General features: G+C 39.6%; 1 protein-coding gene across 1 annotated transcript in view; it reads left to right on the forward strand.

The window, feature by feature from the left end:
- Positions 1 to 21,711, forward strand: part of SLK (STE20 like kinase) — a 69,261-nt gene extending 47,550 nt beyond the window's left edge. The window contains 7 exon segments of the mRNA XM_054982261.1: positions 2,218 to 2,310; positions 13,027 to 13,156; positions 13,756 to 13,880; positions 14,491 to 14,679; positions 15,252 to 15,377; positions 18,348 to 18,461; positions 19,800 to 21,711. Coding sequence (XP_054838236.1) covers positions 2,218 to 2,310; positions 13,027 to 13,156; positions 13,756 to 13,880; positions 14,491 to 14,679; positions 15,252 to 15,377; positions 18,348 to 18,461; positions 19,800 to 19,946 — 924 coding nt within the window. The 3' untranslated portion in view covers positions 19,947 to 21,711.
- Positions 21,712 to 22,674: the final 963 nt, after the last annotated feature.

Raw genomic sequence — 22,674 nt, forward strand, 5'->3', positions numbered from 1 at the left:
AAAGAACTCTTAATATATGAGTAAGAATAGTAGCTGCCATCAGCCTTGATTTCAAGATTCCTTCCTTGATTTCAAAGTTCACTGTTTTGATGGTTGAGAAAGGTAATGGCTCCGTCCAGATTGGTTATGCAGTGGGCCTTTTAAAATAGATTTAGTGTGGAGAAATGATGGACAGAAGACTCTCCAAATCCAATGCATTCAGATCTGGCAATGTGCCTCTTCAAATTTTGACCAGCAGATCTATTGGATGGTTATGATGGTACAAAAGTGAAGATGTTAAGTATGAGTTTGTGTAAAAAGTACTTCTATAAAATGTTTATTCGTTTTTAACTTTTTTGTGTGGATACAAAAAGATAATTTTACAGCAGGGTGGGGTCTAGAACTCTGTACAATGGGATGTTACTTTTCTGCCTTAGAAAATCGTAAATCAGCAATTTTCATTACATATGTAACTCCATTTGTGAAATTTATAGCAAGATGCTACCTCTGGTTTAAAATACAATACATATTAAGCATTGAAATGGAAGTAAATTTAAAGAAGCAAAACCAGTTTGACTTGGATTTAATTCAGGTTCAGTACAGAATACATAATTATAAGATCAGTTCATTTTTTTAATGATTTGATTTACACTAGATTGAGGCCAATAGCTATGCAAAGTAAAGAAGCAATGTGTTGGTTTCTGAGTGGTTTGTAGAAAGCCCATATCCTGCAGTCTTTAGGTTTACAGCCTTGATGGCTAGAGTCACTTTTCAAACAAAAAAGCCATTCTGGTTCTCAACTCCCAGTTACTCATATGACAAGGTCACAGTTGGGCAGACTTCTAGACCCTCTGCCTGTAAATACCTCTTGGCACATTATACTGTTTCCAGTACTTTGATACCAAGCATTATGTAATGTTAGTACAGTAAAGAAACTGTCTTAGATATATCAGTTGTGTGTATATTTTTAAATCTGTACAATATTAACTTTTCCTTTGCTGAACTTCTTGCGCTTTGAGTCTCTACTGGTGATTGGGTCTTAAGGGGAAGTTGGTGAAGACATTTAATGTGCTCAAATAAATCTTTTCATATAAAGAGGAATAGCATGTGGTGACTTGGGCTGTATTTTTTCTGAGGGTTCTTCCAGTGATAAACAGTCATTTGTTCTTGAATAGTTGTGAGCTTTATAGTTATTTTGAAGAAAACGCATCTATTGTAAATATTCTCTCCATAAAAATCTGAAACAATGCAATCAGACTTTTAATAATCTATTTCCCCAACCTTTTTGAGCCTGTGAGCACATTTGGAGTTCTAACACAATATGGTAGGCGCAGTAACAATATGGTTGCCACAAAATGGCTACTGCAGGAGATGGAGCCAGCCACAAAATGGCTGCTACAGCTTACCTGCAGTCACACAGTGCAGATCCTTGTGCCAAAGCAATGTTTTTAAAAAACTGCACTGCTGAACAGTACTCCAGTGGCCAATTAGAAGCCATGCTTGGCAAAAGCCCCACCTGACCCCACCCATTTCCTAAAAACACTTGGCAGGCACCATGAAAGGTGTTGGCAGGCACAACCATGCCCATGAGCACCACATTGGGGACATCTGATCAATTTAATCTGTTACCATCCAATCACTTGATTTCTCTACAAGATTATCTTTGATATATATGAAACATAGTCTAATGGACATTTTCTTTGAATGGCGATATCTAGATAACCTTCTGAAACTGAAAAATTACCTGTGTGGTATAAAAATGTCCTTTTGAAGTGATTACAGCTTTAATGAAAGTTCTTTATCTCAGCTTGGCACAAATGTCAGCAGTTGCTGTTTTTTCAAGTGATATTAATCCAAACATCCAGCTATTTTGGAGCTTTAGCCATGACAGTAAAACCTTTTCTGTTATCACTGCAACATAGTTCATATTTTAGTGACTATCCTGATTTACATCTTGTAGATACTATTTACACTAGGTAAAAATTGTTTGTGATTGCACATCATTAACATTTGCATGAAACCTGAATTTAGTCTAACTATTCTTTGGAATGCAACCAGCATATGCTTCCTGCATGTCTGCTTACTTAGTTCACTTATTACCAAGCTAACTCTTCTGGCTCTGATGCATGCTTTTGATACCTTTTAGTGCTTGATCTGCTTCTCTTGTATTGACCATACATGCTTGCTGTGGAGAAAAAGGGTTCTTTTCCCCACCTTCTGCATGCTTGTGCACTGTAGGTTTTTAATGAAGTGGAGAAAGCACCAAAAGAGCTGAGAAAAGAGCTCATGAAACGCAAGAAAGAAGAGCTTACCCAATCCCAGCATGCTCAGGTAACAGCAGCAGCTTCATGCTTCTAAAATCCTCAAAGCCGCTTTTGTTCACATGGCTTTAACCATTTTTCTGTGTGTTTAGAGTGAATTTGATATTAATTTTTCCTGAGAATCATCCCACATAGTGAATATTGTATAAATAGAAGCACAATACCTTAGCTGTTTAGCCACCTTTAGCTATAGACATATATCCAAATTCATTAACATTCTGTTGTATTAAAGGAGGGCTGATGATTTGTATCTTCAGGTAAATATGTTTTGTGTGTGTGTATTTTATATATATGTAAAGTGGGTTGTAATGCCCACGTTATTCAAAACATTTAGCATAAAGGAAAACATTTATCAAATGCATACAATAAGGGAATCTGCTTTTGATGGTACATTTCACAATCTTTACAGCTGAATCCTTTATCCCAGGCAATGTAAGTGTCTCTGCTGTTCACGTTAAGTACTGATCAACTTTAGTTCTGGCATACAGTTATAAGGTGACATCTTGTGCATTTAATTGTTCCACTTGTAGCAGGATACAGAGTCTGGAATATGTGTAAAGATTTGTATGATATACACAGTGAATTGGAGTTCAAATATGTTTACTTTTTAAGATTGCTGCTATACAAAATCTTAGACTAAATTAAGATCACTTCTGATAATCAAAACAATGCCTTTGCAGAGTGGTAAGCTGCAGTACTGCAGCCCAAGCTTTGCTCACAACCTGAGTTCGATCCCGGCGGAAGCTGGGTTCAAGTAGCCAGCTCAAGGTTGACTCAGCCTTCCATCCTTCTGAGGTGGGTAAAATGAGTACCCAGTTTTCTGGGGATAAAGTGTAGATGACTGGGGAAGGCAATGGCAACCCACCCCTTAAAAAGTCTGCCAAGAAAACGTCGTGATGCGACGTCCCCCGTGGGTCAGTAATGACTCGGTGCTTGCTCAAGGGATTACCTTTACCTTTTTAATTAATCTAATCAGTAATATCTTGCATTCATACTTTTAAAACCAATTTTGTCTTGGTTTCTAGTTGAAGAGGCAAATTCTCTAGCACTGAACCTAAGTGCTAGAGAATTTAGCCAGAATATTTGAGCAAGGCGAAGACTCCAAACAAGTAATATAGGCAGAGCTTGAGTGCATGGCACTCTAATTAGAGTAGCTTTCTTGCTTGCACTTAATTCCCCTTAAGGTGCAGATTTTTCCTTTTTTCAAGAAAAAGTTGTTGATAGTAATGCATACTTCTATGCAAAAATCAAGCTCACTTATATCTAGCCAGTGTTAAGGAGAGTTTATTGCAGTAGAGTAATTGGATGGAGACCGCCAACAAAGACCAGGGTTGCAGAGGCAGGCAATGGCAAACCACCTCTGTTAGTCTCTTGCTATGAAAACCCTGCCAGAAGTTTTCAGAAATGATTCAGTATGAGAGCAACTTTCACGATGTGCAATATTTGTTATTTTGCTTAAGCAATTAGGCCTTCGGTCACATTATTAATATTCTGTTTTTGAGTGCAAGGTGTACGCTGACATTCTGACCTGGGAAGTGCATTGTATTCTGCTCCACAGGGCGTTGCTCAGGTTATGGTTCAGTCTTTTCAGTTGTCCTCATGTACACTCTTCAATGCAGTAATGCAGGATGTAAGTTCAACATACCAAACCATGGATATTTTCCTCCGTAGTTTTAGCTTGTGTTCTCTGCTTTTTCTTTTGCTCATATGTGCTGAGTAATGTAGATAAAATTGATTTCTAAAAAAAAAGAGCTCAAATGCTCAAAGATGTGTCTGCCATAAACAAATTATATAAACTTAACTTGTTGATTTTTTGGCACATATGCAAACCAAAAGCTACATTTTTGCTTTTCTGTGTGCTGTGAAACGTAGTCATTTTCCAGGAAGCTTCCTGATATTACCTCAGAATGGGGTTTCCCTGCTCTGCCTCATAGGAGGAGGCATCCTACCCATGAGGCAGAAATAGAAACACCCTTTGTGTTCACTTGTTTCTCTGTCTTGAACAGTAGTGTAAGATATTATCAAGCACTGGTTTTATTTTCTCTTTTTCCCATGGTGAGTGACTGTTGGGACTTTAAGGGAGAAGAGGTAGAATATTCTCCATCCCACATGCTTTATTTTGCTTCAGCCAACTTTGCCTCAACCATCCAGCCACAGCTTCGAAAGCATGCTTCAAGACATCTGGGGCCGATCCAGGCTGGCCGTTCATCCACAGATACAGCTGGGTGTCATACGCATATTGGTGGCACCCGAGCCCGAAACTTCGCACCAACTGGGCAAGGGGGCACATATAGATGTTAAACAATAATGGGGAGAGTATCGCCCCCTGCGGCACACCACATACTAGTGGCCGACGGGATGATAGCTTATCCCCTAGCGCCTCCCTCTGTCCCCGACCGTGAAGAAAAGAGACAAGCCACTGTAGTGCTGTCCCTTGAATTCCCACATAGGTGAGGCGGTGGGTCAAAAGATCATAATCAACCGTATCGAATGCTGCTGAAAGATCTAATAAAATCAGCAGCGCCGATCCACCTCGATCCAGATGTCTGCGAAGATCATCCATGAGGGCAACCAGCAATGTCTGCATCCCGTGTCCCGGTTGAAAACCGGACTGGCAGGGATCTAGGGCCGAGGTCTCCTCCAGGAAATTCTGCAGCTGGTTTTCCGCTGCCCGCTCAATCACCTTACCCAGAAACAGGAGGTTCGAAACTGGGCAGTAACTGAGCAGGTCAGCTGGATCCAGTGATGGTTTCTTTAAAAGAGGCCTCACCACCGCCTCCTTTAGTGCTCGGGGGAAAACCCCAGAGCTCAGGGACAGATTAACAGTGGCCTCCAGGGAATCCCGTAACCTGTCAACACTGGTTTTCACCAGCCATGTCGGACCCGGGTCCAGGGGGCATGTGGTAGGTCTCATTACTCGCAGAATCCTGTCCACCACTTCCCCAGAAAGAGTGCTGAAGTGATCGAATATCACCCCCAAAGACAGCCAAGGGGCTGTCACATACTGTATCAACTGTGGCTGGTAAATCGCAGCAGAGGCAAGATTTTATCAGCAAAAAAGCTCACAAAAGCCTCACAGCTTATGGCTGGATTCAAATGGTGGTGGTCTCCACCTGGGAGGGAGACCAATGAATGTACCACATTAAACAGTTTAGCCGGGCGTGAGTTAGCTGATGCAATGGAAGCTGTGTAAAATTCCTTCTTCGTAGCTTTCACTGCTACATAACCATTGATTAAATTAGGAATGTGTAACAAGCTCTTACGTTTCTTCCCTTTTCTTAACTATGTAGTTACTTCTGGTGTTAAAAAGGAATTTTCCCTCTCCTTACAATCCTCCTGTTCTTCACAGTCAGCATGCAAATCAAAGCAAGAGGCATAAAACGCTTGGCGTTTATGCATGAAAACTAAGCAGATTCTTCCAGCAGTTTTTTAGTTCAGTGGCATCTTAGAGACCAACACTTAGGTGGCATATAAGCTTTCAAGAGTCAGAGCTCCCCTCCTTCTTCAAATACAAGTAAGAATGGAGATCCCTGAGCCTTTATATTCCAGCCAGAAAGTGGGAGGGGTGTTGCAAGGGCATCAGGTTGCAGAGGTACAATGCAGGTTGATTAGATGGGAGGGGTATAGCAAAGGAGGATGTCAGGATGTAAAGGTACAGTTGTTCAATGTGTTTTGATTAGAGCAGAAATTAACATTTGTAGTGAGATAAGAATCCCGTAGCTCTATTCAGCCCTGAGGGGAGTGGCGTCCATTGTTCTGAATTTGTGAATGAACTCAGTTTCAGCAATCTCATGTTATAATCTCCCCTTGAAGTTTCTCGGTTTGAAGACAGCCACGTTTAGGTCAGCAGTGGCATGTCCTAGAAGATTAAAACATTCTCTCACTGGTTTTTGAGTATTGTGATTTTAAATGTCAGATTTATGTCAATTTAATCTTTTGCATAGGGACTGACCTATGTTTGTCCAGTGTCAACTCATATAACACCAATTTTGAAGCTGCCACACTGGTTATCATTAGTCCTTACCTTTCAAGCCCTTCATGGTCTGGGACCCTCATTCCTTTGATCTCCCGTTGTGAGCCGCCCCCTGCCCCCTGCTTCGTTCATCTTCACAGGGCTTGCTGGTGGTTCCTGGCCCTGGGATGGCATGGCTTTTTTCCACCAGGAAGAGAGCCTTCATAATTGGGGCACACTCCCTTTGAATGTCAGACAGCACTCGTGCTGTTGGTATTCCGGAAACTCTGTAAGGCAGAACTAATCTGGCATGCCTTTGCTGTCTAATATTCTTTTTTGAGGTAGAGCAAATTGCTGTGCATTTTTATCTACCTGCAATTTTTATATTATTCGCAAGGTTTTATGGGCTGGGTTTGGAACTATTGTGATTTTATTGAATATTTTTGTATTGTTTTTAACATTTATAATTGTTGATAACCACTTCAGATCTTAACTGAAGAGAAATGATATAAACATTGAATAAATAAATAATTAAAAACCAGATAGTGGAGGAGCTTGCTGACACTGGGTAACATATATAACATTGGAAGATGAACAAGTGAATACTACCAGTGACATTCTGTTGTTGTTTCATTTGGACCTATCTTGTAACAGGTTTTCTCTTGATATCATCTTGTCTTTGTCTGTTTTCTTACTATATCATGTGGGTATTGCAATTCCAAAAACGCCTGTTGTAGAGAGGGTTGGTGTGTTTGAGATGGTGACCAGAGGCATGTAAATGTTTGCCAATCAGTAGGTTTCTGGTATAAGGTGGTTTTTAAGCTTCTACCATGCATTTGTACAGTGGTGTCTAGAAAATGTACTTCCTGTGTCGATTGACTTACGGTCAGGTTGAAGGTTGGGTAGGAATTGCTGAAGGCCTAGTGAAATTTCTCCAGGGCTGCTTTCCCATGTGACCAGATTATGCAAATATCATCATACTTCTCAAGTACAGAAGGGGTGTTTGCTGGTGGGAGCTGAGAAAGTGCTGATCCAAGTCAGCCATGAAAATGTTGGCATGTTGTGGTGCCATGTGATCGGGGGCATTGATGGCATAGGGTCAGAGAATGGAGTCCATGTCTCCAGACTCCTCCACAGTGATAGTGCCGATGTCCGAGATACAGGACATCCTGGGTTGCCAGGCTTGTGTATTTTGGGCAGAATATAGAAGGTGCCTGGTCAAGGTTTTCTATGGTGTGTCCATTTAGATTTGTTCCTGTATGTGTGGGGGCAATTCCTTTAAAACCCTGTTTTGTTCTCTTTGGTATTCCTGAGTGGGGTCAGATGTTAGCCATGTATAGAAAGTGGTGTTGGAGAGTTGCCTTTCAGCCTCTTAGATGTAGTCAGATTTGTCCATGACAACTTCTCCTGTGTCGGGTTCTTTAATCTGGATGTCTGGATTGTTTCTGAAGCTGTTTATTGTATTTTTTCAGCATGGGTAAGATTGTATTGTGTTTTTTGATTATGTCAGTTTAGGCTTGGTGATGAAGGTATTCTATGTAGAGATCTAATGTGACAATGCAACCATCAGGAGGGGGGTGCATATAAAGTCATTCTTTCAATAACGTTGGGTGTGTAGCAATTGGTGGTCAATGTGATGCACATCAGAGGGTTGGGGAGATGGAAGTAGGTTAGCAATAGATTGTGAATTGTTGTGTTGTGAAGATGTTGCTTGTCTTTCCACGTTCTGTTCTGAGGGTTGATTCAAGTACTCGTTCAAATGCAGATGGCAAAGAAAGGCCTCCAAGTCACCACAGAACTGTATTATATGTGTAGATTTAGTGGGACAGAAGGATAGTCCTCATGAAAGAACAAATTCCTCTGCCGGACTGAGGATGTGCTGCAGAAGGTTGACAATATTGCCGGAGGAGTTGTTCCTACGGCCAGCAGCATGCACGAGACTAGACTTTGTCTTTCTGTTTCTTCAGGGAGATAAGTTGTTGTGAGTTGTAGACAGCTTGCCTTTTTTTGCAAAAATCCTGGTAAGTGGGTTGATTCCTTATGGAAGTGTCCTGTTTAGAGAGGTGGCCATTGATCTATTTCTGCTTGCAGTCCAAGACTCTGATCAGATGTTTAAGCAGTTTCCTGGAGAAACAATGGCACAAATTTTCCCTATAGTTTGTAGGATAAATGATTTGTAGTGGATTTTTTATGTTCAGTCCCTTAGGTATAATATCCAGTCTCCTGCATTAAACAAAAAAGATAATCAGTTTGAACCTGTGAAATTTTTTCATGAGGTTCATAGATTACCATCCATGGAGCTGAATGTGGTGCCTTCCATATAAATAGGTTCTTCCAAAAATCAACAAAAATGGCAGATCTTTAGAAGCTCATAGCCCAGCAATTAGAGCTCAGTGAACCACCTGAGTGCCCTGATTCATAGATATCATCACAATCATTCATGCATGCACACACTCTTAAAAGGCTATAGCATTCTGTCTACACTGATCCTAAGCATGGCTAGTTTGGAGACTAGAATGAAAGGCTAGTTCAAGCTAACCATGGTTAATGCTGGTGAAGGAACAACACGGCACTAACCATGCAAGTGTTTATATTGGTGACGGGATCAGGAAGGGCTTGCAGTATCTTCCATTCTCAAAAATATCTCTAAAGGATCTCTAGCGTTGCGTCTGCCCAGGAGCAGTCCTTGGTTGTTCTTTTGCTCATCATTAGATATATTGTTACTACTGAATAATAAAGAGAAAAAACATCTAGAAACATATGGCTTCATGTCTTGGGCCTCTAGAAATGTTTTTAATACAAAAACCATAGTGGCAGTGATCTGGTGAGCCTCTTATATGCACATGGGTGACAGATGCTTCTGGGCATCCCCCTCTCAGCTTGATTCAAAGCTACTTATTTTAAAAGCGGCTTGCCATGTGGCTCATGAATGTTGCTGTTAATAGTAAATATCCTGCCATATATACAGATCTGCCCATATTAAAGTGCTTTGGTTAAGGCCTGGGGAAACAAATAAAAATAGCAGAGAGCACAGATATTCATCTTTATGACATTGTCAGATGATTGTCAGCATGTAAAGAATTGCTCTCTCTGCCTGCAACCCAAGACAGTATTAGTGTTTTAAACTTATATAAGCTCATTTGTGTCTATAAACTTCATATTCCTTGGTATCTTTGAAGCTTCCAGGATACCAGATATGATTCACTTAAAGTAAGAAAAATATGTCATTATAATGAGCTCATATGCAGATTTTGTTTTGTTCCTATACATAAATATACTCTCATGTTTAAAAGGCAATAGCATTCAGGCATTTTTATTTGGCTTGTTAGCTGTTCGCTTAGGCTGTTGTAAATCTGCAAAAGGGTAGACTAAGCCTTTATTGTTTTGCCAACATTTCTTCTTACGTTCTGATTTGCTTTTCATCCTATAGATGGGTTGGCATGCCAATTTCAACAAGTATTAAACCAAATTCCAGATTTAAACATGATCCCAAAATCTTTAATTCTGTTTGCAGAGCACACTTTGATTATGATCCTTTAGAAGATACTAAAATTTGTCAGAGGACTCGGAAATAGTTAGATGTTACATATTTAGCATGTACCACTTCAGTCCAGTGTTGTGTAAACTGGCTGAACATGTTTTGATGGTTGGCGTTTTTTCTACACATGGGCAGAGTGCATCTGAGACCAGGGTGAAAGTAACATCGTCTTAACCGTCTTGCCAGTCTGTTACTCAGGCTCTGCCTTCAGGGTGTGTGCCTCTGCACCTCTCACTCCCCTGGCCTCAGACGCATTGTCACTGATTTATTCGCAGCAATGGGGGTGAAGCACCATTGCCAACGTTGTTCTTTCTCTGAGCACTTCCTTGTTCAGTTTCCTTTTTCACCCCTTGGTGAGAAGCCTGGTCCCCACTGCCATATCAGCTTTTTTTGGGTTGAAAGTGATGCATCACTGTGCTATTTCACACAGTTCTTCTAAAAGACCATTGTTTTGTGAACCATAATGCTCTCTTATGTTCCATGTAAATAGGTTGAAAATGAAATAAACATGCCTGTGTCATAAAACAGTGGTTCCCAGCCTTTTAAAGTATGAGCAGCCCTTTTTAAAGTCAAAAAATTTCACAGATTCCTACATGAAAGTAGTTGTACTATTAGTATTGGATGATTGAGAAAATACATAACGACAAAAGGTACTATGTATTCAGTTACACTTTTAAATGAATTTGTGTTTTATTAATAACAACAGCATCAGTATACATTTGAGGACTAGTAATACATATGTGTGACATATTATTTATTTGGTCTACAGAAGGTATGTTTATTTAGTTACTATGCAGAGTCACTTAGTGAGATGGCTGATGCTGTTTTACAGCTGTCATAGATGAGATCTGAAGGGACTGTACACACCAATAACTTGACACCATATAAGAAAGCATCGTATGATTATATAGTTTGGAGATACTGGTGTAGCGGCCTCGAATGATCCCTTTGCTAATACAGTTATCTGTTATTCTGTACTCATGGGAATTTGCTTGGATGCCCAGTGAAGTTTCAGTCCTTGAAAACAATTGGATGCTTAGTTATATTGATTTTAACCCTGCTTTTGAGTTGCAAGTTGGCTCCCTAAGGAGCATACAGGTATCAGAGTCTAACACAAATAATGTTTGAAGTGCAATTCAAAATATTCCTTGTGGAGAGAATTCTCAGTTGTGCTGGATCCAGGCATGATCAAGGATGCATAGCTCCCCTCCCCCTGCACTTGGCCTTAGCAATGGCACTTGGGAGTGATAATGTAGTGATTTATTAATCTAAGTGGCAAAAGAAGGGAGAGGTCCAGTGGTACCTTAAGGAGCAACAGAATTGCATTTTTTCTTGAGTCAGAGCTCAGCTGTCTGGGGTCACCCCTCCCCAGGGGCTATCATGGAGTGGTCAAGAGGTAGGCATTACATCCTATGACAGTCTCCTGTTGTAGCTCTGGGCCTTCCTGGGTTGGCAGAGATGTTGAAGGAGCCAGAGAAGCCAGCTGATGGGCTTACAAGGACACTACTGGCCTAACTATGGCTCTTTGAAGGGCGCAGATACTTCCAACTGTCAGCAGAGATAGGAAGGGATAGGCAGTGGGAGCAGTGTGCCCCTCCCATGCCTCTGGCGAGCAGCTAATTTTCTCACAAGTAGACATACAGCCCTGACTGAACAGGTGCACACTTGGGGGCTTCAAGCTGAGGATGGCCCAATGCTGCTTGCCTGGATGGAGCAGGCAGTCCCAGTTAGGGGGTGGTGGCGGCTGCACAGCAGCAAGCCAGCTGGCAGATGAAGCCCACCCAGTAGCTGGAGCCACACAGGGTTGAGGAGGTCATGAGCCCTTCTGTGGCCGACACACCACCATGGAGACAAACCTGAGAGAAAAGAACAGCTGAGGGAAGGCAACAACCTGCCCAAGCTGAATGAGTTTGTGGACCTCTTGCAATCCCCACCCCCACCCCGGGTCCCTGGCCCACAGGTTGGGAACCACTGTTGTAGAAGATGAATGCTGAATAAAACTTTGTAAGTCCCTTCTAATATTCCTGTTTACATTATACAGAAGAGAAACAATGATGTATTCTTACATACTGACCTGTTTTTCAGGTTAGCTTTCTATTAAAAAGAAGTTGCTGGGGAGCTGTTCCCCATCCATCCCCAAATCCTTAACATCACCTGTTTTTCCTTGGTGGCATGCAGCCACTTTTCTTTGCATTTGCTGTCTTGAGCGTTAATAGTTTCTCTTGTTAAATTCTTCCTCAAATCATCCCAGCCCACTAGAGATCATGTGTGAACATTATGACAGTTCAGTCAGATTTGGCTATGTGCTGATGTCACTAAGCGTAAAGAATTTTATTTCTAGTGAAATGAGAGCAGTTTTTCCAGTACTGGTCACACGGATGATCCTAGTGGACCAGAATCACTGAAGTAAAACTTCTGCATCCCTGTTGCAAAAAAAGTGGGCGAAAGGTGTAGGGCACCATGGTCTGATTCTGAAAGTCTTGTGAAATGGATTGTTCTTTCAGCTATGCTATAAAATTGTGTGTTTCCTTTTCCACTCACTCTAGTTAGAAATCAACTTAATTTGGCGATTAGTCTTCCTTAAAAATTCACATTGGATTTTAACAGAATCTTTAGATGGAATTGAAATCTAGATTAGATTGTATTTTATTCAGTTTCCTTTTTGCCTAATAGCATAACAATATTTCGGTGTGTTGTTCAAATATGTAACGAAGAAGGATGAGCCATGGCTCTGGTAAGCCCAAGAAGAATTGTTACAAGTAGTTGCTTCTGCATCGGTCATATAGAACAGTTCCACCTCAACCTAATTATAACTTTGGAAAAGGGATTGCTTTGAAACAAGATACAATGGAAATCGTGTGTCCCCTGTGCGTTCGTGATTTTTCAGAAATGCATTTATACAGTTTGAATTGGACCTTAGCTAGAAAGTTAGATTTCATTGTGATGATCTCATATTCAGATTCCTGCTCAGCTATAAAACACACTGAAGGTTTTGTCTCTGTGCTATTCTCTCTTTCTCTCAGTATAACCTTCTTCATGTGATAGCTGTGAGGCTAACAGTGCAACCATAAGCAGACATACACCCATCTTAAGTTCCTTAAAATTAGTGGGCTTACAGAGGTGAAACAGTGCTTATGGTTGTATTATAAAACACTGTCCTGAGTTTCTTGGAACTAAGGATAAGTTACAGATGAGTAGTGTGCATTCTTGATTCAATTTTGGCTAATTCTTAATAGGAGCAAGAGTTTGTACAGAAGCAGCAACAAGAATTGGATGCATCACTAAAGAAAATCATTCAACAGCAAAAAACTGAACTAGCCACCATTGAACGGGACTGTTTAAATAACAAGCAGCAGCTCATGAGAGGTATTTCTTCTTCCTTATGAAATTTGGGTCCACACTACACAATAATGCTCATGTACAAACACCATGGAAAATAATGGTTTTCTGCAGTGTTTTTTTGTTTTTAAAATTGTCCTGGTACTCACAGGGTAGCGCTGATTTCCACCGATTCACTCCTCAGAACATGGGAGAGCCCCCTGAAAGGTGCTGATACTCAGTACCAGTGAGTACCACCACAAAAAACCGCCCTCTGGTTGCATGTAAGCAATACCTGTGGAGTAATGACCTACATTTCAGTTTGTTCAGAAGAAGTAGGAAGTCTTGTTAAGATGTACTTGAATTTTATTATACACGTTCAAATGACATACAGAATTCACTGTTTTTCATGCAGCCAAATCTACCTGCGTTTAATGTTGGTCATGTACTATTTCACTCAGGTTAGCCCTTCATTTAGTGACACCTTATATATCTCTGCAGGGATTGGTTTGCAGTTACTTCACTTGAAAACTTGAGATTATTTAGGCATGAGTAAATATGCATTGCTTGTTCAAAACTAGATGTGAACTCTCCATTTAAAAAAAGTTCTGAAGACATCCTTAAAGAAACTTTTTACTTCCTTTTAGTCCGTGAAGCTGCAATATGGGAGCTTGAAGAGAGACACTTGCAGGAAAAGCATCAACTGCTCAAACAGCAACTGAAAGATCAGTACTTCTTGCAAAGACACCAGCTGCTTAAACGGCATGAAAAAGTTAGTGTGATCCCAGTTTCCCAGGGCTTTAACTTGGGAAAAGCCTTAGTTTATAACCCTTCCTTTTGCCTGTTTTACTTTCTTGATATGTAAATAATACTTGAAAATGTTTTATTTAACCTTAAGGTTCATAATTCCAAAAAAGGCTTCTTAAATTTGTCCGCTGGAAAGGACAAGTTGACAGCCCTGAAATTGCGCTTTGCCTCATTTATGTTACAAACATATGAGAACAGTAAACAATGGTGGTAGTTAAATGAGGAGCAACAAACTAGAGATCTAATGCAGTGGCTGCATATCTACTTTCCATGGCCAGTGCCAAATATATATTCCATCACCCCTCTCTTCTGTTAGTTATCCTATGCACTGCATATACATCTACTTCTTATACAGAGTCGCTCCATTATTTTACCATGGCAGAATTGTGGTCACTATTAAATATGTGAATTGGTAAAAGTTTACTTACGAAGATTTGGCTTAAAATGTTATTGAAGATGACTTAAATTGTTTCAATAAAATGTTTTAATGTGAGTTGGGTAAAATTTATATTAGTTGAATCAAAGTCCTGACTGCTGAATAAACATCTTTCTCTCCCAATAAACTTTTTTAAAAGGAAACGGAGCAAATGCAAAGATATAACCAGAGGCTTATTGAAGAGCTGAAGAACAAGCAAACCCAGGAAAAAGTCAGATTGCCCAAAATCCAACGTAGTGAAGCAAAAACTAGAATGGCGATGTTCAAAAAAAGTCTAAGAATTAATTCATCGAGCACTCCAGAACAGGATCGTGAAAAGATTAAGCAGGTGACAACCTAATATGAGAGCGCAGGTGACATGGTTATTATCAGATACAAATGATTCCGTTTCTCTTTCTGTGGCAAAATATATAGGGGCAATAATTAAACATCAGAGAAATGACATTAAGTAAGGTTCTTCCTCTGCTTAAGGCAATAGCTGTATGAGCACTGACAGATAGATTGATAACAGGTGACAACTAATTTTAAACAGGTAGAACTGTAGTTACTTACGCTTCCCACCAAGATGTATTGCAAGGATCTGTGAAATTCTAAGAACTTGTATACTCTTCTGAATCAGTTTCATGAATTCAGGTCTTTGAAAGTTGTGCCTGCAGCTGTTTCCCAACTATGAAACTACTTAATTGGTGTAGAGCCAAATATCATGACTTATATGATTTGCAGATCAGATTGCTCAGGAAAGATCAAATTTGGTACATGTACCAGAAATGAATAGGGTAACATTTAACAGCCTATTCATGTTAATTTGGCTGATGCTAGCAATTTTTCCTATAAGTCAAATGTGTTATTGTTTATGAACACCATACAGCTTTAACTTATGTTCTCCTGATTTTCTGAAAGTTTGCTGTTCAAGAAGAAAAGAGACATAAAAATGAAAGACTAGCTCAGCACCAGAAGCATGAAAATCAAATGCGAGACCTGCAATTGCAGTGTGAAGCCAACATTAGAGAATTGCACCAGCTACAGGTAAAAATATAGTGTCTGAAAGAAATGGTGATAATCCAAATTTGCCTTTTAAGGCATTAGGATACAGGCTTATCTTGCATGTGGTATATTTTATATGGAATTCTGCTGTGTAGAGATGTTTTGTGTGACTGAAGTACTGAGTACACTGACATACATTACAGTTAGAAAAAGAGACACCCAGATACATTGTTCATCCTATGTCTGCAGGTTAGACTTTGTCATCTTATTAGTATGCTGAACTCATTGGTGTGTTTCTGTAGTGAATACTGCATTTGTAATAAGTCTAGGTGCTGGTAGCTAGTTCTCCACATAGGTCTGCAGGTGATGTGGATTTCCTTTTATGAAGCTAATTGTGCATGGTAGCTAAAGCAGCCATGATTTCATCTATAAGTTACTCATTTCTGTCTGCAATAGCACCAGTGTTATGAAAATGGATTTTATGGCCAGAGCTGTCAATTAATGCCATTTCTGTGCCCTTTTTTAAGTTATTTATTTATTTATAGTCTACCTTTCTCACTGAGACTCAAGGTGGATTACACAGTGTGAGATTAGTACAGTCAGTTTCAAGGACATTTCCATAAACAATGCCATAGGGTAAATAAACACAATTTTACAAAGACAGAGCAGTCTTTGAAGAAATGTTGAAACAGAACATAAGCAATTCTAGGGCTGGCATTAGACCACATGAAGCACAAGTAGCTCATAGGAGCACATATTTAAGACAACAGGTAATACATAAGGCATCATAGTGGTGAAGTCTATGGTCCTTAACTCATTAGCAAAGCATCTAAGAGCCCCTCCCTACAATACAAAAGCCTTTTTGAATAATTTGGTTTTGCATCATTTGCAGAAAACTAGGAGAGTGGGGGCTCTCCTGACCTCCTCAGGCAGGCTGTTCCACAGGGTAGGGGCCACCACAGAGAGCCGGTGTGCGGGCTGCTGTTGATTTTGCCCATGTGCAGGGTGGCACCTGCAGGAGATCCTGCTCGGATGAATGAACCTGCCGTGGAGGGACATAGGGAGGGAGGTGGTCCTGTAGGTATACTGGGTCAAGGCCATGAAGAGCTTTGTATGTAATAACCAATACCTTCAATTGAGCACGGTAACTAATAGGTAGCCAATGGAGTGACTGCAGGATGGGAGTGATGTTCATGCTCCTGCTCATTCCTGATAGCCATTGCACTGCAACATTTTGCACCAATTGGAGTTTCCAAGTTAATTTGGATGGGAGACCTATGTATAGTGCATTACAATAGTCAAGTCTTGATGTTACCATAGTGAGGTTACCATAGCCTTATTCCAGGCTACAGTGATGTTGTAAAAGGCATTTTTTGCAACTGCCTTAACTTGTTGTTCTAGTAGGAGCACTGGAACCAACATAACTCCTAGGCTCTTAACTGCACCTGCAAGGGTCAGACGAACTCTCATCGAAAATGGGGAGTACAATGTCCTTCAAGATCTTTGCCTGCTCAACAAGTATCACTTCTGTCGTGTCTGGGTTCAATTTCAATTTGTTCTTTTTTAGCCATTTCACTACAGCTACTGCATCCTGAGGAGACCTGGATAGCGAGATATAGAGTTGGGTGTAATCTGTATATTGGTGACATCCAACTCCATAGCTGCAAAAGAATTCTCGAAAAGTCTTTACAAAGATGTCCGTCCCATGAAAAACTGTTTAAACCAGTCCAAGGCATATCGTTTGATACCCACTTCTGTCTCTAGATGCCTCAACAGGATAGCATGGTGTGCTGTGTTCAAAGGCTGCAGACAGATCCAGGAGCAATAAGGAGGCATGACCGTTGCCTTTATTTAGCCAGAGATCATCCACTAACGTTACTAGTGCTGTCTCTGTCCCATGCCCTAGTCTGAATCCAGATTGGAAAGGGTCTAGAGCACTAGTATTTTCCAAGAAGATCTGGAGTTGGTCAGCTACTAGTGTCTCATAAATAGCACTGTGTGAGAAGGAGATTGGTACAGTTGCCATGTACCCACCTCAGGCAGCTAAATGGGTGATGAATTAAGGAAGGATGCTCCATCTGAAATTCTGGCTATCTAGAAAGCAATATTGCTCTGTGTTGGCTGCTTGGAGGCTAAGCTTTTGAGAGTAAGTGACTTGGGAAGTATGGATGGGGTGGAATGCTTGAATCCATATTTAGGCTGCAGTTCTATTTGGAGAAGCACACAAAGCTCATTGAACTAAATTGGCTTAAGCACATTATAGGAATGGGCTAGACTGCTTTGTTCAGATGAAAACTTCAGTCACATTTCACTTCATTTTTGTTCTTCACTGTACTGTGCATGTTTTTGATTTGTTTGAATGAATGTCTGTACTAACCTCCCTCTAGGATTTTGGGTGTGTGTGTATTTTCTTCTAGGAGGGAAGGTGGCACAGTATAGCCTGATCTTGTCAGATCTTGGAAGCTAAGCTGGGTCAGTACTTAGGTGGGTGAACACCAAGGAAGACTCTGCAAAGAAAGGCAATGGCAAACCCCTTCTGTTTCTAACTTGCTTTGAAAGCTCCTTGCTGGGTCACCATAACTCAGTTGCAACTTGTTTTTTTTTTTACTGAATGCTTCTTCTGATGAATGTAATGCTTCTTCTGATGAATGCTACATATAGCTTCTGCTGTGAGAAAAAGAAAAGAGTGCTTTAGCCCTTTTCCTCATGCAGCATAATGGCCAAAAGCTGCTTGTCTGAATGTACTAAAACACACTAGTAATTTGATTAGCATTAGCACCCCTGAGAAGGTATAAAATATTTTTATAGTTTTAGTAGCATGTTTATGGAATGCAATCCATCGTTTCTGCAGCAGACCTAAGCTTGGTAGAGAAAGGTACTGGGATGGTATGTAAGAATGATTTTTGCCACAGACTAAGCTAATTAAAGAATTGGGTCAGCATCTGCTGCTATACAAGCAGTTAATTAATCTGACTTAGTTTTGCTAAGGGATTATTTGTATCCTATTTTCAGAATGAAAAATGCCATCTACTGGTTGAACATGAAACTCAAAAACTAAAAGAGCTGGATGAAGAACACAGCCAAGAACTAAAAGAATGGCGAGAGAAACTGAGACCCCGGAAAAAGGTAATGTCAGTATCAGTACTTGGAAGCTCATACAATTTAGGGGAAAAGCAGGAGCCCTCTTACTTTTTTTGGAAATGACACTAGAGACTGTATAACATTAAAAAAGAAATCACTTTATTTAATAGGCAAGGATTAAGTAAGTGTAGTCAGGGGATGGAAATGTGGAGGAAAATTTTTTGATGGTAATGCAGAGTACACTTCTTGTAACAGGCAAAATAGTATCCTTGAAACTTATTTTCATATATTGATTCTTAATAGTGAGGTATTTTATTTAGTAATTTAGTTACAACGTTTTTTCAGGAAGTTTCCCATGACAGTTCAGGTTTTCTGGAGGTAGTCACTTTCTTTGTGCACCTAACTTGCACCTTTCTTGAAACTAGCGGGGTATTTCTATCTCCTGAGTTGCCAAAAACCATTTTCCCTTCACAACAGACCCAAGGTTCTCCTCAGAGCCACCCCCCCCCTTCAAAACTGGTCCAGAATTAATCTTCTTCTCAGAAGATATAACCCTTCTTCTTTTGGCTTGAAACAGTCATAACCACTACCCAATCACTCTTGCCAAAATACACTTTCAGTTTTCTGGTGTTTGTGTAAAGCGTACTTCAGCTTATGCTGACACTTAGACCTTGAATTCTTATATAGAATTCTTCCTCAGGACAGTAACACTACAATTAAGGCAAAGGAGTCTTCTTCTTTCACTCTAAAGGTGAACATGTCTGACTAAAACCTGAAAGAGGAATTGATTCAAAACGGACTCAAATTCCTAAAAAGAGGAATAAAAAAGGATTGCTGGACTTCAGGAAGAAATTCAGCAAAGAGAAATTAAGAGAATTCCACTTAACAACACTATTTGCTGGTGTATAAGAGTGAACAACCTGCGGTATATTCTAAGGGCTTTGCAAAAGCCTCCTCTCATTATTCATACTTCAGAAGGTGCATTTAAGGATCCTAATCATGTGTCTGTGCTTAAGAAAAAATGACTGAGGTGCATAATAATGTGCGTGAGTCCATTGGAACTGGAGGCTGTACTAGAGGCTAGATTCTTTGGAGGCCATATTTGACCTTTGGCTGCGATTGACTAACTATAGAGGGTGATAGCTTAGAAATGGTTGTAGATATTTCCGAATGAAATGGCACCCTTTCTTTTCTATTGCAGTCTTGCCCATAGAAATTAGGAACTTCCAGACCACAAATTCCTGGAGATTATTTCAAATCACAATCATAAATTGTTTCCTATAGATTATTTTGCTTTCTTTTTGGTGCCACTTGCAAATTAGAACAAAAGCTAGCACTATTTCCATTATAACTAATTTTAATTGCTTTCTATCTTGTCATCAGACATTAGAAGAAGAATTTGCTCGGAAGCTTCAAGAACAGGAGGTTTTCTTTAAAATGTCTGGAGAATCTGAGTGCCTTAATCCATCAACACAAAGCCGGATTTCTAAATTCTATCCAATCCCTAGCCTGCACTCCACTGGATCATGAATCTGGGAACCTCTGCAGGGGTTGGCTTTTTTCCTTCGTGTTTTCAGTTTTCCTTTTTCACCTCCTGCAGTAGTAAAATCTGCATCCCAAGGACCTCTGTGGAAGTTCACCCATTTTTAGCAGAGACACTTGATGTCGCTTTTTCCTGCTTGTTTTTATGCTGGGAGACTATCTAAAATAGAAGCACAGATCTTGGTCTTGAATTCTGATATGAGATCTTTCATGAGGTTTAAGAATGGATAACCTTTTGAAAACTGATCTAAAAATGTAATGTTCAACTATTTTGGTGTTGAAAAATCAGTTTAAATTATTAGTGATAATCTGTAATAGCCCAACAACAAAAAAGTATAAAGGATTCTTAAGCAAACATGCTGCTGTTAATTTTAACCAAATCTTCATTATAGCCATTACTTTGTGCTTGAATGGGTTGTCTCATTATATTCAGTGCCTGAAACCCTCAAACATGTTGGGTATTTTTGTTTTGCAAAGCAACCTATTTTAATGTTAATATAACTGTAACAGAAAATCTTGCTTCCACTTCTGTCAGATCCTCACCCAATAATATTTTGCACAGAAGTATGTAAAAGCTGCTTCTGTCGATATTAAAAAGCACAGTTTGTCTTTCCCCATTTCAGGCTACTGGTAGTCTACAAACTTAAATGAAACTGCAGAATTGATTTCTCAAAATAAAGTGTGCATAATTTGCCCATTCCTGACTCTACATTATAGAATGTGGACTGGCATAGTTAGCAGATTCTCTCCTAGCTGAAATCTTGAAGTTTGACACTCCAGAGCAGAAAATTACAACACCTGTCCCTTTTCTTAAACAAATCAGTGCTGATATCTCTGGTAGCAAGAAGTAGGTTTATTTTGAAACATTCGTTGGTGTTTAGAGGGTTTTAAGTTAAGCATGGGCTTGTGGCTTAATCTGGTTCATTGTTTTACTTTGATGTTACTAAAATGTTACAATTTTATTTCTAAAATTCATTGTTGTACTGTAACTTATTTGTTGGGATGGGATAGAAATATTTATCACACTGTTGACAGCGGAAATGCCTGCATTCAACAAAAACTGAAGCCTTTGAGGCATCTGATTTGAGTCATACCAAAAACAGTATTTGTAAACGATGGTTTTGGTATGCCAAAGTTAAATGTGTAATATAAATGTTGGTTGCTTCTTATCTTTTGAGGCCTAATCCTTTAGTAGATATCTTTTGATTATGATCTATAAGTTTTCACATTTTGCTATCTCTATTAAATGCAAAAATAGTTGTTTTCTTACAAATTTTATATTATGTCAGCAACATTCCTGCATCAGAAGGAAATGGATTGTAAAATTAAGTAACAGTTTTATCAGGTTTAGCCAAGGGCAGGATTACAGAATTCAGTTACTGAACTTGATATTGTCAGGTCAAATTGTTTCATAGTAATAGTACAGTAAGAATAGTTTTTTAAAGATGCATGTTTTAAGTTGCATTTTGTTCTTTCTAAACTATGGTTTACTTTAACAAATACTTAGCTAACCTTAATAGCTTGCATTTTATTTTATCAATTTGTACTGTGTACCAGGTTGTAAATTCACAATGCTCATCACTAGAATGTTGCATTTTGCTGTATACAATGTTCTGAAATTGGTTTATCTTGAATTGCTTAGGAAGAAAAAGTATTCAAAAGCCTTTACTTTTTTAAAGCTCACCTTTACAAAATAACTAGTATTGATTATAACATTAAATACTGTATATCTGTCTAATCAACAGATAATCTATTTACAAATCTCAAATTCATTGACTGGGGGGATTTTATATGTAGTTTTTTTCTCTTGTTAATTTTGAGCTCTTTCAAAATGATATCTGTTTTGCAGGTTTTACATCCTCATTGCTACCTTTCTATGGGAATTCACATTACCACACTTAACATGTGCCTTGTCTCCCAATAAAAGAAATGCCAGAACAGAAAACATTCCCCCCGCCCCCCAGCATGGATAGTTATCTATTAGTGTTCCCTTCAGACAAAGGTGTCTTATACTACGTACAAACCATTTCTTTCTAAGCATGTTTCATACTTTGCAAAAATTTTCTGGAGTACCCTAACGGACTATATTTCATGACATACAAAAATAGAATAAGAATAGAATAAGATGGCTATCAGATGATGAACTGATATCATCCCTCCTTATTCAAGTTTAGTGCTTCATGCGGCAAACTCTGCAGGATTAGCCATATGTTTGCAGTTTGGTAGCTGCTGCTCCTCAGCCTGAATTCACCCACAAAGCTCCAGTGTGATCTTACTCTCTGGATAGGCTTGTATAGCTTTTGCAGTTGAACCTTTGAGCATGTAGATGTGATGTGTTGCATCACATAAATGACATATTCGTATAGGAGGAAAAAGATAATAAATACTTCTCCCTCCAGAAAATACCTTTATTCATATAGATAATTTAACAAAGCATGACACTGACTCTGTTCAAAATCAAAAAGAGTCCAGTAGCACCTTTAAGACTAACCAATTTTATTGTAGCATAAGCTTTCGAGAATCAAGTTCTCTTCGTCAGATGCATGGTACAGAAACTGGTCAAATATAGAAGGGGGGGAGGGGAGGGGAGGGGAGAGAAGATGCAATTAGGGGGGGAGAGGGAGGATGCAACCAAAACATTCCTTTGCTAGTAAATGTAAACATCCTCTTCCCCCCTAATTGCATCTTCTCTCTCCTCCCCTCCTCCCCTCTCCTC

This window comes from Eublepharis macularius, chromosome 6 (genome assembly GCF_028583425.1).
Source record: "Eublepharis macularius isolate TG4126 chromosome 6, MPM_Emac_v1.0, whole genome shotgun sequence".
Taxonomy (NCBI): domain Eukaryota; kingdom Metazoa; phylum Chordata; class Lepidosauria; order Squamata; family Eublepharidae; genus Eublepharis; species Eublepharis macularius.